Source organism: Amborella trichopoda, chromosome 8 (assembly GCF_054954075.1).
Source record: "Amborella trichopoda isolate Santa Cruz 75 chromosome 8, AtrichopodaSantaCruz75HAP2 v2.0, whole genome shotgun sequence".
Taxonomy (NCBI): Eukaryota; Viridiplantae; Streptophyta; class Magnoliopsida; order Amborellales; family Amborellaceae; genus Amborella; species Amborella trichopoda.
The window spans coordinates 24,745,388-24,763,707 of NC_142343.1; the positions used below are offsets into that span (position 1 = coordinate 24,745,388).

The 18,320-nt window shown below is 40.0% G+C and overlaps 1 protein-coding gene across 2 annotated transcripts; it reads right to left on the reverse strand.

Moving 5' to 3' along the window:
- Window positions 1-284: 284 nt before the first annotated feature.
- Window positions 285-16,373, reverse strand: LPPGAMMA (Phosphatidic acid phosphatase (PAP2) family protein). Of its 2 annotated transcripts, XR_966449.3 has the most exons (3): window positions 15,312-16,373; window positions 458-496; window positions 285-337 (listed from the first exon to the last, which is right to left on the reverse strand). XR_966449.3 is itself a non-coding variant. In XM_006836416.4 (2 exons), exon 1 carries the CDS (start codon window positions 16,014-16,016, stop codon window positions 15,348-15,350), a length of 669 nt encoding a protein of 222 aa, XP_006836479.1. In that variant the 5' UTR covers window positions 16,017-16,373; the 3' UTR covers window positions 313-496; window positions 15,312-15,347. The 2 variants fall into 2 exon arrangements, 1 of the variants encoding a protein (XP_006836479.1); XM_006836416.4 differs by having other exon boundaries at window positions 313-496.
- Between the last annotated feature and the right edge of the window lie 1,947 nt (window positions 16,374-18,320).

The window sequence follows — 18,320 nt, forward strand, 5'->3', positions numbered from 1 at the left end:
CTGAACGAAATAACGAAACTGCACCTTGAAGATCCAAGCCTTAAGCATGTGTTTTCCGTTATAATATCTTACTCGAGTGAGAGCATTTTGGTAAAACGGAAAAACAGATTATTATTATTTTTAATAATTCAGAGGAAAATCCTGCCGTATGAGATTTTTTAATAATCTCTTACTTGATTTGTTTATAATATCTTACCCTTCGAATCCATGTCAATCATACACAATTATTTGTGGAACATGACCCCAATACTCTGTTTAGTGACTCGTCCCTAGACACGTTCTCCTTTGAGGGAATAGAACTTGCAGACCCTATGCTTGATAACAGTATCCCAAACGCCTGGATTCCAAGGAAGAATATGAAGAATGTTATTACATAATGGATATCGAACTAATACATAAGGACAACAAAATGAGCCATTGCTAATAATCAATTATCTGATATCAGTTGGACAAATACCAGCTTCTTCGACCAGCTGCAGGGATATGATCCAGCTTCCTGACATGGGGAAGAAATCAAATATTAATAATGTCTAAGTGGGCCAAAAAATTTCCTCTAATGCCTAAATAAATCGCGAATCAAATAAATAAACAAGAGAAAACACAATGACAGTGTTGCTGTTAAGGAACATATATTGATTCAAATCAAAGTTGTAAGACAGCTATAATAATTCCTTTTCTTCATAAGCAACATTAGTTTGTTTCCTTTTACTTATTTTGGTATTATAAGTGCAAGGGCTCAAAGAAGAACTCAGCAATTACAGTCCACTTGTCTTCAGATGTCCATTCAAGTACCAGGACAGGAAATTTGTCTGAAACATTGCAACTTATATGACAGACTGATGAAGAAAAAGAAAGCTTTCAAATGCATGAAAATGCTAGATTCTCTTACCAATGTAATGTGCTTCAATATGTACGACATCAATAATGAAACTCTAAGCATAAGGATTAAAGTGTATTTCCAAAGATTCACATGAAATTGCAATAATACATCCCAGTTCCGAATCCTACTACTCAACCAGTAATTCCTTATTCAAATTCCTTTACAAGGATGACAACAATGATCAACCTATCATTGGGCAGACCAAATACAAAGACAAAGCACTTTGAGAGTCTACATATTTCGCCCATTTAGATTTAAAGCTTTCAAACTAACTAGGCTGAAAATTAATCCTTTATAAGGTTTCCTGTAAAGTTGATTTAAATAGTAAAGGTCCGACTTCTAACAAGTTCAATTTTAAGTAACAATTAAAGGGAGTGGACTGAACATGATTTCCATTCAATTCAGCATGCTGCCCCACTTCAAAGACGGAGTAAACATGTTTCCTTTTTATCTCCCTTCCATCTGTAAACTGTCCTACATGATTCAGATTTCCAAACCAGACCCGAGAACATCACAGGTAATTGTTCCATCTAGACAATTTAACTTGAATTAAGCTCTTGCTCCCTCAAGTTAAAATGTGCCAAGTAAGATGAGACAAGAATTAAATCTGAATTTTAGACCACCTCAGTATCTCAGCCAAGTTGTTCAGCTCAACCAACGTCACATTTTCAGGAAGAATTGACAGAAATGTGGACTTCAAGTTAAAGTTTCCAATGTTCACAATAACTTGATGATCTAAGGATGAATCCATGTTATAGAGAATACCTTTTATAACTCCTGTAACTCCCATTGTTTGTCAAGCTGAGGAAAGACTGGATCAAGCTGAGTAGGCATAGATGAGATGTTGTTATGGGTTTCAAGTAGGACATTTTTCAAACAATTGAGGATAACGCAGCAAGGAAAAGCAAAGGTAGAGGGAAATGTTGCGGAGAGCTGAATGGCACCTCTGCAACATCAATTACGAGAAGGCCTCAAACTCAGAACAAGCCTCTCATCCCTCAGGCCCATCCACCCAGGATGTTTCTTCCCAGATGTGCACCTAGACGCCTGGGACCCCCAAATCAACTTCCTAATGAAGATCCTGATATGGAATATCAGGGGGATCGGCAGGGGGATCGGCAAACAAGCCAGGAAGAACACAGTTCAGACCTTGCCATAGAGTGAGTTACTAGTTATAGAAACAAAATCGCTGGCCCCAACACTCCTGCTAGGCCCCCAGATATGAGGGAGATGCCCATGCCAGTGGGTGGCTCTTCTTGCCCAGGGAGGCTCCAGCGGAATTTGGGTACTCTGGGACCCAACAATCCTATAGCCTTACCCTAGACCATAATAGGAATTTTTTTGGTTTTTTTCTGCTTCCAGCCTTCCATAGAATCTTGGCCATGTGTCACTGGAAGTTTACTGCAATCTATGGCCTGAATAAGCCGGGCCTTAGGAAACAATGCAGGTAGAATTATAAGATGGCTGCTATTTACCCATTCCCCTGGTACAATATCGGGTGGTTTCAACATTATAAGATGGTCACATGAATGGGTGGCTTCTCAAGTACCACCTTATGGACCTACCCTTGAAGGGGTCTATACATGGTCCAACCATGAAGCAAGTCCCAGACTGCATCAGATAGGATCCCAGCCACCCTGATTGGGTAGAGTCATTCCCTGGTATGCACACCAAAGTGCTACCTAAGCCTATCCTACTTAATACAGTTCAGTGCAAAATGGTCCTAGACCGTTTGGATTTGAATTAATGTGGTTAAAGGAACTCCACCTGCTCCACTTGATACCTCTGTGGTGGGAATTCCTTCGATATTCAGGGTTGGGCAGGGCTCAGGCTTCACAAAAAACTGAACTTGCTCATGGGTAATACTAAACGGTGGAGTAGGGGTCCAGGCAACTTTAGTGCTCCTAAAGAAACCTTCTACAGGAGATTCACCAGAGGAGCTTCATGGAAGAAGCCAGAGATCTATACGTGGGCAAAAGAAACACAAGGGGGGAGCTAAATGGAAGTTGCATGGTCTCCTTAAACAGGAAGAGTCCTATTGGTACCAACGATTAAAAGTTATATGGCTCCCGGAAGGGAATAGAAATATGAACTTCCTTCATAAGATAGTTAATTGCCATCATATGGCTAATACAAATTTTCAGATTAGAGAGGGGACTATAATCTATGATGACCATTGGTGGAGTAATTACTAAGTACTTCCAAAAACTTTTCTCCACCTGTAAGCAGGTTAACGCTAGAATGATTAGTCTCCCACTAATGCAGATTCCTAGCATGAAGAGGAGTTGTTGGAGAGGCTTTTTAGGTGGAAGAAATTAGAGGCAGTAATGGAATAAGGTTCGTGGACATAATGGCTTCGTTGTTGCCATTTCCAAAAATTCTGGCAGTTATAGCTCCCTATGTCCTTGTGCTATTTGCAGAGTTCTTCCATTGAAACACAGTAAAGAAGGGCTTGAATGGATGTAGCTCTCATTCCAACGATCGAGGGACCAATAACTGAAATATTAGACCAAGTATTCTCCTGAATAGCTCCTAGAAATAATGACGGGCCTATTGTTGGAGTTGATAACATTAAAATCATCCCCAAAGATATCCTACCGTCAGTAAAGTTTTGGATAGTTAAAACTGACATTCATTATATCCACTACTTGATATGGGATTCCCAATACATACATGTTATGAGAAAAGCTTATGTGTGACCTGGTTCATCACCTTATGGGAAAAGTGGGCTTCCTCTGGAGACATAGGCAAGGGCCTCTACACAACAAGGCAAGGTCTTCAAAAAGAGAGGTGAGCTTCCACAAGAGAGAGAGAGAGAGAGCTTCGGTGGTTCTTTATGAGGCTAATGTTTTACAAGAAGTGGTTCCGATAAAATTTTGAGTGGTATTCCCTTTTAGGGAGAGAAACTCTCGATTTTTCTTAAGGTTCTCTTCTTGGATAGTGGTTTAAATGTGGAATGGAGATGGGTGATAGGTAAAAGTGATGTCGGTCAGAAAAGCTGGTCTAAAGAAGTAATTTTGTGTACCAAATTTAACTCTCATTGTTATAGTGGATTTGAATTTGATCTGCTTGCGGATGTAGGTCCTTTGGGTGAACCACATATATATCTTGTTTTTTAGTGGTGTGTATGCTCTGATACTTTATTTCTCATGCTCCTATTTTGTTTTTAGCAGAACAGCTATTTACGTACGGACGTTAAATAAGTTAGAAAAATACATGTTGCTCCCTTTATGCCCAAAAATTACAATCAAGGTCGTCAACGCGACCTTTTTTTTTTACAAAATTACCCCTCGGTCTGAGAATTCCATCCTCGGACCGCTGTTTTTCTTTTTTCAAAACTTAAGTTTCGGTCAGAGGTTGAAATTCTCGGTCCACAACTTAAGTTTTGAAAAAAAACAGCGGTCTGGGGATGCCATCCCCGAACCGCTTTTATGTTTTGGAAAAAAAAAATTCTTTTAAGTTTTTTTCCCAAAACTTATGTTGCTATCCGAGGATGGCATTCTCGAAACCGCTTTGTTTTTTCAAAACTTAAATTGCAGTCCGAGGATGGCATCCTCAGGCCGCTTTTTTTTTTCAAAATTTAAGTTTTAGTCCGAAAATTTCAACCTTGGATCGCAACTTAAGTTTTGAAGAAAAAAACGCGATCCGAGAATTTCATCCTCGGACTACAATGTAAGTTCTAAAAAAAAAGAAGGGTCCGAGAATAGCATCCTCAGACCGAGGGGTAATTTCGTCAAAAAAAAGGTCTTATTGATCAACCTTGAATGTAATATTCGCATATAAAGAGAGCATATTGTATTTTCCCTACTTATATAGGGTCCATACGTAATTAACTCTTAGCTAATTAAGTACATAATCCTGGTGGAATCTCCATACTTAGGTTCATGTTTCCACATCCAAAAGGATTCTTGAATGCTAACCAGTGGTATTAGTGCATGATCCACTAAAAGGCTAGGATTTGTGCATTCAATCAAAGAAAAACACATGGAAAATAAGCGCTTGGTTTTCAAGGGAGAAATACGATGGCAATCACAATTCTCGATCAACAAGTATAATAAAGAGTTTTTATTATGCAAAAAGGAAGAAATTAGAATATTGTTTGATGACGGTGGAATGGCAAGCTAGTGATTTTGTTGTCATGTGGTTCACTGTTGGAGTCAGTGACATCAAAATCACCACCATACCACAAGTAAAGGTTGGATAAATTAAAAGCAACGTCCATCTAGATTAGGATCTTGGCTATATATTTTTAGCTATTGAGATAAACAAGACATCTATGAGACTATAGGAAGTTTCCTATTTGGTATAGGATTTCTAATATATGAAATGAGAGAGAAAAGATGTGCCTGCCCTAGTTAGGCCACCTTATGAAAAATGTGGGTTTCCTCTAAGGAGAGAGATGGGGCCTCCTGCATAAAGAGCCAAGGTCTTAACAAAGAAGTGAACTTCCAAGAGAGAGAAACAGTGGACAATACTACTTTCAGGAAGCGAGGTTGGTTTCTTATATAGAAGCAATTCCCATGGAGATTTTAGGTGGCATTACCTTTTTAGTAAGAGAAAATCTCAATGGCTCTCAACAATCTCTTCTTGGACAATGGTTTAGCTATGGAATAAAGATTGGTGTGTGATGTCGATTAGGAGAGCTAGTCTAAAAGGGTTACTCAAATGGGTTTTGTCGAGGGTCAGAGAGCTAACTCTATGTCCCAAAATATGTGATGCAAGTATCATCGGTAAAGTTGAATTCAGTTTGCCATGCCCATGGATATAGCCCATTTGGGGTGAATTTCTTGTGATGTATGCTTTATTCTTTATTTCTCATGCTTGTATTATACTTGGCACTCACCTAATTTGTTTCTAGCTAGTTAAATACACAATCATGGTGGGATCTTGATATTTGGGGTTCATATTTCCACATTTAAGAGGCTGTTGAAACCTAACTCCTACCTTACTGGTTCTTTGGTTACTTCCCAAGAATCCATGTGCAAGCATGACAAGTGCATGCACAATGCACATCCAGGGTGCATGCATAGTGTGCGTCTGGATAGAAGACTATGATCTTAGGGCATGTATCATGTTCACATAGATGAAGACCAGGGGTACAAAGCTCCTACTCAATCACAGGCACATGAACGTGTGTGTAATGTGCCATGTTTCATATGTCTAATCCATAAATGAACAAAGTCCAAAGACGACGGAGCACTTGATTTGGATTGTGCAGCAAGTGAGATATCATAATTGAAGTATATGTACTACGGTTAGCATTTAGAAAAGAAAATAACTTTGTTTAGAAAAACAGCCCTAGTGCCTAGGCAAGCACCTAGGTGCGCAAGGGTCCCTAGGCCACCTTTGACTAGGCAAATACAGTCTCCAGCTCCTGGGCACCCGCCCAGGTGAACTGGTCTCCATTTTAGCCAAAAAAAAAAAAAGAAAAAAAAAAGCCCGTGAAGGGTCTTTTGGATCTTTTTGAGCCATTAAATAGCAGAAAAAGGTTCCTATGGGGAATTCTAAACTCCCAAGGTGAAAACTTTAAATCCTAAACTCTAAAAACACCAAGAAATCGTTATTTTTGTAACTTTTTTTGGAATGGAAAAAAATTGTAAAGTTTGAAGAATCATCCAAAAGCTTATCCAAGCTTACTGAATTGAAAATCGCCTCTTTCTTTTCTTTCATACTTCATTTTATCTTGTATATTACATCATTTTTTATTGGTCATACTGGAGATTAGGAATCCACGTATAATTTTGTATGATAATTGTATACCACTGTGGAGTCGGAGAGTTAGAGACTAATATGTTGGAGTTATGGCCTTTCAAAGCCTTGAACCCCAGCATATTTGTCCCTTACAGTGGAGTGAATGAGAGTGATGTGACACTAGGATCTTGGCGCACTGGGACCAAGGGTCACAAACCCCGAGTATCATGAGAGTTTTATGTGTGAGAGGCACCGAGAGGTTGAGGGTTACCTCCAGTCAGGCCCAGTTTGTTTTATGCGCAATGATGGTGTGATTGGTCAAGGCACTAAGTACTATTAATTATTGTTTGTGATATGAGCTCGAGTATTTTTTGTGTGATGCCCCTGTATGAGAAGGTTAAGCTTTGAGAGGACATAAGCCTGAATCCTTAATCTCAAACCTTCTCACGACATGTGCATAAATAGTTACAAATGGAAGCCACTCTTCCATAGCTGATCCACTAGGAAGAGATATGCACATGTCAGGGGTGCACATGCAATCCACTACAACCTAAGAGTTCTAAGCCACATATTGGATTGACTTTGATAAGCCAAGCATGAGCCATTGCCTGACACTTTGGGTCATGGGTTGTTAGGTCATTCTGAGAATATGACTTTGGATTCCTAGTCTGGCCAAGTGGAGTGCTTCGATGCCCAATTCAACTCCATAAGATCCTAATTTCCCTCATTAACATTTTGATAAGATGCCAAACTGAGTATATACTATGAAGCATGCTTTGAAGAATTTTCGAGAAATTTTCTGAGCAGATATTAGGTTTTGTGGAATTGCTTTGAGGAAATGACACACAAGGACAGGCATCTGTGGTCCCACATGTGACACCCAAATGGCCAATGGGTACCACGTAGACCAGCTAGGTTCCACATCACCACCACGTGGAGATGATGCGTGGAGTGACATCAAAACCCCTATTGTGGAACATCTTTGTCATTTGTGACATTGTGGTTCAAGGGATTTTTGGTGTTAAGTGAATCATGGGATTGGCTACTTGGCTACTTGTTTCATGCCAAGGCCCAGATTTGTTAGCAGCCTGCTCGATGGCCTAGAATGGGGTGATTAAACCCTTACCTTCCTCAGATCTTCACGAGCCAACATGTCATAACTCACGTTCATCGCAATATTATAGGCAGCATAATACATGTACCTTTCTGTTGGCATGATCCCAGCTTGCAAAAGGCTTTTAGACCACGACAGGGAACTATTATTCGTATTATATTTTGGAAAGATGGGAGTTGAAGATCTTGCCTGACCAATAATATCCAACATTTCTAATGCACAAATGATGAAATCACCAAGCTCCCCGTCATATTCCCCTTTAAGCGTTCGACTTGCATACATCCTCACAACATTTTTCTTCCATCAATCATGAAGTGTGACTTCTTCTGGGAAGACGAGCCCTCCATATTAGCAGAATATAGCATCAACTGCGTGTGACTCCACTCGCACGAAGGGCTTCTTTCATGCAAAAACAATCTTTTGTTGTACGTCTTGCACATACTTGAAACATTGGTGTAGAGTGGTGGGGACTATGCCATTGTCATGCAGCCAGGGTCTTCCCAACAACAAAACATTATAGGAGGGATCCACATCTATAACATGAAATAGGAGCTGAGTCCTTAAGTCATCCACCACAAATGCTAGCCTCAGTGATGAAAAACTCGCCATCCGGCTGCCTAGGCAACCTGGCTGGCAAACTGCTTATGCGTAGCGGCATGCCTAAGGCACCTGCCTAATTGGTCTATGCAGGTAGCTAGGCGGTTCTGGGCACCCGCCTAATGCCACCCCTTAACAACAAAAAAAACAAAAACAAAAAAGCAGCAGGCCTATGTAATGCTCTCTCTCTCTCTCTCTCTCTCTCTCTCTCTGACCCATGTGCTCTCTCTATATATGAGAAGAAGAAGAAGATGCCCTCCAAGTGTTCGATGCCTCTCTTACACACGCACAATTATACACATAAGGATACACATGGACCCATATGCTCCATTTTTACATGTAAGAACAAGATGAGCCCCAAGTGTTCGATGCGACGTCCCTCTCTCTCTCTCTCTCTCTCTCTCTCTCTCTCTCTCTCTCTCTCTCTCTCTCTCTCTCTCTCTCTCTCTCTCTCTCTCTGTTTGACCGATGTGCTCTCTCTATATATGAGAAGTAGAAGAAGAAGGTGGCCTCTAAGTGTTCGATGCCTCTCTTACACACGCACAAATATACACATACGGATACACATGGACCCATATGCTCCATTTTTACATGTAAGAAGAAGATGAGCCCCAAGTGTTCGATGCGACGTCCCTCTCTCTCTCTCTTCACATATTAGAAGAAAAAGATATTAGAAGAAAAAGAAGAACATTCTCCCAATTTTTAAGACCTCTCTCACACACAAATATGGATCCAAAAGAAAAAAGGCATATGATCTGTAAAAATTTCATGCAAGGCCTCAGGCACACACACAAACACTCTATACACACACAAAAAAAAACCAACATATACCCCCCACCCCAACCCCCTACCCTTTTGGCCGCTCAGGAATCTAGGCGGCCGCCTCCACTTTTTTTACCATTGGCTAGCCGGATAGTACCCAAGGCTTTTTGCCATCTTGGTTAAAGCCTTAGACCACCAATTTGGATGGAGTAAGATCATGGACAGTGGGTCGCATCTTGCGTAGAATCAGTATTGGAAGAAGGCCCACCACGGACCCATATTCCAACATAACCTTGGAAGTTAGTGTGTCATTTAAGGCTACTGAATACATATAGAGGCTGGCTATATGACCTAGCGCCTAACTACAAATTCTGATTTATAAAGGTAATTAACATGCAATCAACAATTTGCCCCGGTTGGGACTGGACTTCCGAAAGGTCCATAAGTGCCTCAATTAAGCATGAAATCATCGTATATGCTCACAAGGACCAGCACCCTCTTGAGATGAGCAATGATGTCATAGCCACCGCTATTTTGTGCAGAGGTCGTCCCTCGATGGAGATCTGGTGGCTCAGCCAATTGAAATTCCCCTTCCAAGTGTTCGACTGGAAGTAGGATTGTTATCTTTGAGGGTTTAGGCTGGTGGGGAGCTTAAGCCCATGATCTGACCTTAATTCTGCCTCGTTAAGTTCTACTTTTGATAGCTTGTTGCAGCAAGATTTAGGAAACTGTATTATATGAACCATACTGCAATTGGTAGTAGGACGTCTAGCCTGCGAGGGGTATGTGATAGGTAAACTTTGCAACACAGCGCAAATAATGGACTCCTCTGCAGGAGTAACCGTCAAGGAAGTTCTGTTCAGTTTGTATGGAAATAGGGTTAGCAAAACTACCCCCTGCCCATTCCCTGGAACATGATCAAGCCGAATCACCCCTCTATTGAGCATGTCTTCGATGAGATCCTTAAGGAAATAATATTCTTGGAGGGCGTGGCCATACTGCTGATGATAATGATTGTACCTGCTCTTATTGAGTTTTCTCCCTCAAGCTGAAGTTTAGGTTCAGGGATTGCAAAAGGTTTCTCTAGATTAGTTGATCAAAGAATGCAAGAACATCTCCTTTAAGGGGTACTTCTTATTATGCTTTTCATCCCAAAACACACTGTGGCACCTTGGTACGCTCCGCAGAGGAGCACCTTGGTATGCTCGGCATCTTGACTTGCAAGTAAAGCTTGGGTTTGAGCCTTATTTCAGCCAAAACCCTTCAGAAATCTTCTGGAGGCGCTTGCAATGAAAAGTCGTCAGCGCAACTACCATTGCACTAGCTATTGCTGCATGGTAATTGTGATGGATGAAGATGAACATTACCCAGAATCAGCCAATACCTCTTTCCCCTAGCAAGTTGAAAGGTGGAATGGTAAAAGGAGGGCAGGTTCAGAAGGAAGAGGCTGCTCGGCCTCGATAGGCTTAGAAGTTATGAGAGACTTTACATTGGTGTGACCTAACTTATCACAGTTATAGCTATTGGCCCAGCTAATCATTCAATGAAGGCTTTGGACTACGGTCTATACCCTTATTATGCTTACATAGAACTTGGAAGTTGGAATTTGTACTCATCCCGCACTAGGATAGTCCTTCTTGGAATAAATTTTGAAAGGATGAGCTTTGACATGTCCTTTCTGAATATACTTAGTATTATCCATCTAGCTAGTCATTTGCTAAAGGCTTGAACTACAGTCAATACCCTCATTATGCTTATATAGAGCTTGGAACCTGTACTCATCTTGTACTGCGGTAGTCCTTATTTGAATATACTTAAAAGGACAAGCTTTGACCTGCCCTTTCTTAATATGATTTGTATTATTGATCCAGCTAGACATTCCCTGAAGGCTTGAACTGAGGGAAATGTTGAAGGCGCGGTAAATACCGCCGTTATGCTTACGTAGAGCTTGGAACCTATACTCATCCCGTACTATGGTAGTTTCTGCGCGAAGGGCATGAGGCTGAAGTGTCTTTAGCGAAGGACATCGCACCTGAGGAGGATGTAACCATGTGGCACTCGATACCCGCAGGGTTACCAATATAGAGTTAGACTGGTGTAGATGAATTCCTCTTTTTGTGTAAATTGAGGGAACTGCTCATCAAATACATTATAATCCACAAAAGGAACAACAAAGCGAATTGAGGAGCATCAAAAGAACATTGGAAAAGATTGGGATTGATAGACAGCCCCTGCCTGAGGAACTCTGATGACCTTCCCCTTTCTTCCAACTACACTGTCTTGTTGAGATTGATGGGTGGTCCGCTTATCGCCAAAAATGACCACGGGCTACTTGGCCCTTTCCCCCTCAGACCAAGGTCACTGCAGGGTGCGTAGGTAATATGCGCATGTCTGTGACCCTTAAATGGTCCTTTAACAAGTGAGGAGGCACACAGTTGCACACATGTTGTTGTTTAGCAGCGGTATGAAAGCAAGTAGCAGTATGATCCCTAACTGTTCCAGGAGGCCAAAGATAAGGTTTTATATGCAACAAATGTTCCTACCATGAAGGATGTGACGGGGCATGGACCATGCTTTGAAATGTAATGGTTGAAGCCATTTGTTTTCGACTCATTCAAGAGGTACCGAAAAGGAGTGAACTTGCACCCCAGTGAAGTCACCAGATGTTTGGGGTTATCTTAATAGGACTCCAAACAACACTCTAACAAGGTATGCCTGTATACAAAGCTTTATTTTGTTCTTGGTAAATAAGTTCCAAGGTTCAAGTGGACACCTTCTCAATTACATTCACCATCTCTTACACAAGAGGGGTACAATTAGTTAATCGATTACAAATGGATCAACTAAAAAAGTAAAAACATAATACAAGATACATCCTTTGGATATGAAGGGTCTTCTTGCCTGACTGCTACTAAGTGAGTGTACACAACCAGTTTCTCAAAGCTTCAAAAGCTTTTAAAAGCTCTCTAGGCCCCCTCTTCCTATTCAGCTTGTTTATTTATAAACATCGGCAGCTCCTGCCAGGTGGCAGTTGCGCTGGAATGGAGGTACTACACATCTAGTTGTTAAGGAGGTGCGTGTGATTACATAGTAATCACATTCCTTGAGTGGAGTCGAGAAGATTTTTTGTGTTTATTCGGTCAAGAACGTGCTTGGCTTTAGCGTAATGTATAGAAGAACATGTTTTCAACAGTAGTGACTTGAGCGGAAGGGGTATATTTCTGTTTTACCCCTCCAGCGAGTATGCAAGTTTTGTTTCTTCCGGAATGTATAGCATTGCTCCAGCCCTCATGAATTCAGGAGATGATAAAGGGTATTTGTTAAGAATAGACTTCGTGAGGGTAAAGGCTAAGGTAATTTTCTTATACACGAGAGAAAATAATTATACAAGCAAATGGATGCGCTGGAGTGCAGTATGTAGAATAGTTAGTGTGGATTCACTGGGGAATTTAGGAAGCATGAACCAATAAGTCTATGATAAAGACTAGGAAGTCGCAAAAATATGAATGTCCTCCGTAGCTTTTATGGTCATCACAGTATGGAATTATATTTGTGTAGGTTCAACACTTTATCTAAATCTAGCACTTATCGTGCTTAACCTATTTTAAGTGCGTAGGAAGCATGGTTAGACTTTCTCAAAAGTTATTTATAATAAAAGTTTAGATCATGTCAAAAATATACCTAAAGATTGTATTATGCTTTTTTTTTTCTCAGCACCGCCTTCAACATTGCTTATACATAATGAATATCACAAAATTACATTCCCTCGTATAGTTTTTTTTTTCTTTTTTTTTGGGTGAGTCAGTGGAGAGAGGGCCCCTATCCTTGTAGGAATTATTCCCTCATATAGTTATTCCGAACCATGCATGCAGACCTTCATAGAGGAGCTTGTGCACACGAGAGGAAGAAGAGGAGACTGACAAGGAGGAGACAACAAAGGAAGAACATTATCCCAAGTAGAAGGATGACTCTAATGATGACGGCTTGCATCAGATCCATTTCGTGATGGCGATGATGAAGATGGTGATGATGCTCGTGATGAGGCAGCAAACCTTGACGATGATACTCCGTTTACAATTTGAAATTTGATCTCTTGTTTTGTTGTTTTCGAATTTGCAAGTGGACTCAAGCCTTATGAGACATGTTTTTACTTGCAGTCTTTTCTATTGAGACTTGTAGTATGGTAGTACATCTACTATCTACCATGGTCTTTCTTATCCATATGGCATTATAGACTATGATTTGTATGCAGAATGACTCTTTGCATTCATTAGTTTGTTTCAAGTTGACATAAGAGCAGGACTTGTAATGTTCTAGATTCGATCTTCATTACTACGAAGGAAACATTTAATTTTTGGCTCAATACACCACTTTGCACACCCACAACACTAGAACACTTGGCATGAAACCCCAACCCGTGATACTTATGAGGTGCCCCATGCACGAGGCACCCACCTAATCATCCAAGCCATCGTCTAGGCGGCTAGGGCTAGGCAGGTTCCTTATGGGTTTTAATAACTGGAAACTACCACCAGCTACCAACAAGATTCATACGTAGGCAAGAACTAGGGTCCAAGTTGATTATGGTGAACTGCATAAAGTTTTTCCTAGATCGATATAAGTAGATTGGGTCTTTCTTGGCAGTTCCATAAGTTGAAGGTCTCAAACTCCCAATAGATGCTTAAAGCTCAACCAAAAAAGCTTGATGGCCCTCAATGGAAGAGAAAGAATGAAAATAAGCAATTGGAAACAACAATGAAAAGGGAAATTCATCAAATTACAACTAACATTTGAACTATTTAATAATTTACCCATATATTTTGATCTAATTTTAAATAATACATCATTCTTTTAATTTTCAAATCGATCCATCAAATGACACATTAAAACTGGTTTTAAAATTTATCAAATGTCACCTAGGATAAAATATTACATAGTTCCTTCTTTAGGTGGATTCAATTTAGATAAGTGTGAAATCACAAAATTTTATGGGACCCAATATGACTCCGTCGATGCCTGCAAGCCCCAATTACCTCAAGAGCACCCATCATAGTTCAATTAGAAGTACCAACTCTGATATTTTCCACAGGACCCGAGTGCTAAGGGTAAGGGATCTCGATAGGCATCATCCACTCTATACCTAAGCATATAAACATAGGCACTCAAATTGCAAACACTGAGATGGTTACTCAATTCCTCCTTACTCCGGCACATAATGCACATATCTGGGAAACTCCAAACTCAATGATGTGCGTGGTTTATAGTGAGGATTTTATTTAGACCTACGAGCAATCCAAAAGTCTGGACATAAGGAGGGGCTTGGATCTTCCAGTAGGGGAGAAGGAGGGGCACTCCCACATCTCGAATATCAAAACCATACTAATATTGAAACTCATTCAAGGCTAAATTCATTCCATAGTTCACCCAAATGACCATATTTAAGCTCTCCATTTGATATGATTCTGCAAATAAGGAAGTGTGATGTAATTGCGTAAACTGACAATGATAGTCATAATCTTATTTTATATTGAAGCCAAACAATCATATGATGGAAATAAGTAGATGTATACAATGCCATGGATAACCAAGTTTTGGAAAGATTTTTTCTTTTTTCTTGAAAAAGTGTTAAACTATTTTGGAAATATTTTGATTTGTTTAAAGATAGAAAATACAGTGGTTAATAACATATATGTACAAGAGGTTAAATGAGATGGAACAATATAATGGTTAAAGCTAAATGGTTGCCAAGACATACAATCAAAAGGCAAGCATCACTTACACTATATCAAAAACAAGTTTAGTCATAAGGTCCAAATCAAAGTCCAAAAAGCTATAAAAAAAAATAAGAGAAGGAAAAATTGCAATTCACCTATACAAGCCACCAACATGGAAGAAGATTTCAAACAAAAATCTAATAAAAAGAAAGGGGATCGTCTGCAAGAAGACTATTTAGCTTTTATATATAGAGGTCACAATCATTCCTACTTATTAGATGTCAAATTGGATGATAAGTCATTAAGCCCGATATTTATTTTTTTTTTGGAATTATGTCTATTCAATGACACTTACAACCACCCATTCTGAAATTTCGTGCCTATCTAATGAAACTCTTACAACCACCCATTTTAAAATTAAAGGGACAATAATGATTAAGACATCTATGGACAAATTTTAAAATTAAAGGGACAATAATGATTAAGACATCTATGGACAAAATGGTCTCTTTGTAGACGATCCCAAAAGAAAGATCGAAAGAAAGGAGTGAACCTGTGTATTGTGCAATCTCCAAATCCCTCAATCAATTCAATCCGCCACTTCTTTCTTTGCCGCAAATGTCTTCCTTGCTGCTCTCGCATTCTCGTACTCGAACCTAAGCACATTTTTTATATGAGAAGTATCCTTGATGTAAAAATACCTCCCGAAGGCACTCTCCTCGATCATGGGGAACCAATCAATCACAACAGAATTTACCACCAAAAACCACACAACCCCGAGAGCCGCTCCAAGAGCCGCCCCAGCAAAAACCTGGGCAACAGTGTGATACCCCAGATAAACCCTAGAATACATAGTCAGGAAAGCAAGAGGCCAGGGAATCAAACCAACCAAAAGCCTTTCAGCTCGCCCTGAGACCCCTAAGCCTCGGCGGACGAGAAGCGTAAAATATGTGGCGAAGAAGAACATGTATTGGGAGTGCGAGGAGGGCCAGCCATGAGAGTCGCACATCTCAAGCACCGCACAGGTCTCAGGACGGGACTGTTGGACGGATGTCTTGACGAGCTCATTGAGGAATTGCGAGATGAGGAGGCCAAGGGCAAAGAACATGGCCTGGAGCTCACGGCGGAAGATGAAATGGGAGACGAAGCCCCCCAGACTTATGAAGACGGGCAGGAGGGACACCCAGGCAAGGAAGTGCCCCAGCTTGTCCCCCTTCTCGTAGCGCACGTGGGTTAGGGTTACTGCCTTGAGAGCCATTCTCTCTCTCGATCCGATTGATTGATCTCTTCTGTGTAGTCTAACGCTGAGACCAGTGGCCCCCTCTTTCCTGATCAGTAACCAGTGGCCCCCTCTTACCTGATCAGTAAGGAATCCAAAGCAATCGTCTCTATCTCTCTTCCGCGTATTTGGAAGAGAGAGGAGATAGTGTTGCAGATTCCAACTTAGAAGGGGACGATAAAGGAAGAGCCCGTCGGTTCTCCCTCCCAACTGTGTAAGTAGCGCGTATTTGGAAGAGAGAGGAGATAGTGTTGCAGATTCCAATTTAGAAAGGGACGATAAAGGAAGAGCCCGTCGGTTGCTCCCTCCCCAACTGTGTAAGTAGTTGTCTGGACTGGTTGACAACCGGAAGCAAGTTCAAGTAAATTGAAAGTTTATGAAAATCTATAAATCAGAAATTACTTAAACCACCTGATTAAGTGAAGAAGTTCTTGATTTTGGTTTCTGTATTTGATAACCTGTTTAGGAAGTTAAGAAGATCTTAGTTTCCACTGGCAGAAATACCTAATAATAATCATATAAATTAAAACCATCCCAACACTACAATATTATAATCAAAATTCTAATCATGTTTTAGCATTTCTCTATTGAACTAAAGGCCCATAATTTTCAGGATGAAGCCATTTTTGGTTATAGAAGGGTCTTATATTTGGGGGTCATAGGGGTTCTCATAAAAAAAAAATCACATGAAAAATAAAAATAAGTAATCCATAAATTTGTAAAAAAGAATAAATTCTTGTAAGAAATAAAAATCATATGTATATTGAGCAACGCAATTACAGCCAAATCGTATGAATTAAACATAACAAATTTTTATAGACAGACGATTGGGGGTTTTAATTTCAGAGACTCAAGAAATTTAAAAGTAAAATCCAGATCATAACAACATACTCACACAACTGATAACAAATTTCTCTTTTACTCACCAATACCACCACTTGCACTTGTAATCTAGACAACCTAATCAATGGAAGAAAATCCAAATATTAAAAACTGACCCATCTCTCTCTCTCTATCTCTCTCTCTCTCTCTCTCTCTCTCTCTCTCTTTCTCTCTCTAAAAATCAGAGAAATGGAAAAAGAAAAAAAAACCCACCTTATCTTCAACTTCCTCGTGCTTAGCTGCTCTTTTTGCCAGTAGTGTGAAATCCCCTGCAAATCACCTTAATGAAAACCCATATTTTCAACCATATGGAAATCCCAAATATCTAAAAAAACGCCAAGAATATCTTGCACTCTTTGAGGATTCAGAAACAAAAAAAGTTTAAAAAAATTTATATATATAATAAAAAGGGAACGGAAAAAGATTTAGGATAAAATAAGCTGTAAAGTACCATCTGCCTTAGCAAACTTGAAGAAGAGCCAAATGATAACAGTTGTTACAATACAAATCAAAACCAGACCCAACATATCTTCTCTCTTTGTAATATTTTTTCTTCTCTGTCTCTAGAATGAAGTCCACAATCAATAAGAGGGAATACAAACCAATGTAGTTGAATCTCTAGAGAGAAATAGAGAGAGAGAGAGAGAGAGAAAGAGAGAGATCATACCTGGGAGGGCACCTGCTTCTTTCTTCCTCTTCAGCTACATATGAGAGAGCGAGAAACAGACATAGAGACAGATGAGTTATTTTTAAGAGAGAGAGATAAGTAAGACAGAGAGAGCTTTGTTAGAGAGAGAGAGAGCTGAGAAAGCCAGTGGCTATGCTGGTTGGGGAGAGGAAGCAACTAGGGTTGTCGAGAGGAAACGACTATGGCTAGGTTTTTCTCTGAAGGGGGGCTTTTTCACGTGGGTGGGATGGCCTTTTCATCGAGATGAACTTCCCCTCAAATCTTCCATTTTCAAGTTCCGTAGATTTAGTCGGAAGTTTTTTTTAAACTTGAGTGGGAAAGTTCCACAGTAACAGTAACTTTTCATTTTAAACTTACCAATTTTTATCAAACATAAAAGAGCTACAATAACAAGTAAGTTCTTGCTTCTAGGAAGTAGCTTCTTGTTATCAAACACGCCCTCTACCCAAAGCCTAATATTTCATTATTTTTATGATGGAAGAAGCTCCAATAAAGCATCAAATATACGATGTACGAAGATTTATCCTTGAGATAAAACTCTACATAAACAAAAAAAAAATTTGGTATGATAGTCTTTATGTTCCTCGATTAATTAATCTTGGTTAAGTAGATCATCGACATCATCATAGCTTTTTGCTAATTAATTGGTGTCGGCTACACGAATCCTGATATGTTCTTCCCGTCTATTAAATGTTATACCCTCACTGAGGCCA

Bases quoted from the DNA above. Each gene is read 5' to 3' on its own strand.
- LPPGAMMA (XM_006836416.4), bottom strand. From the start codon at position 16,016: ATGGCTCTCAAGGCAGTAACCCTAACCCACGTGCGCTACGAGAAGGGG.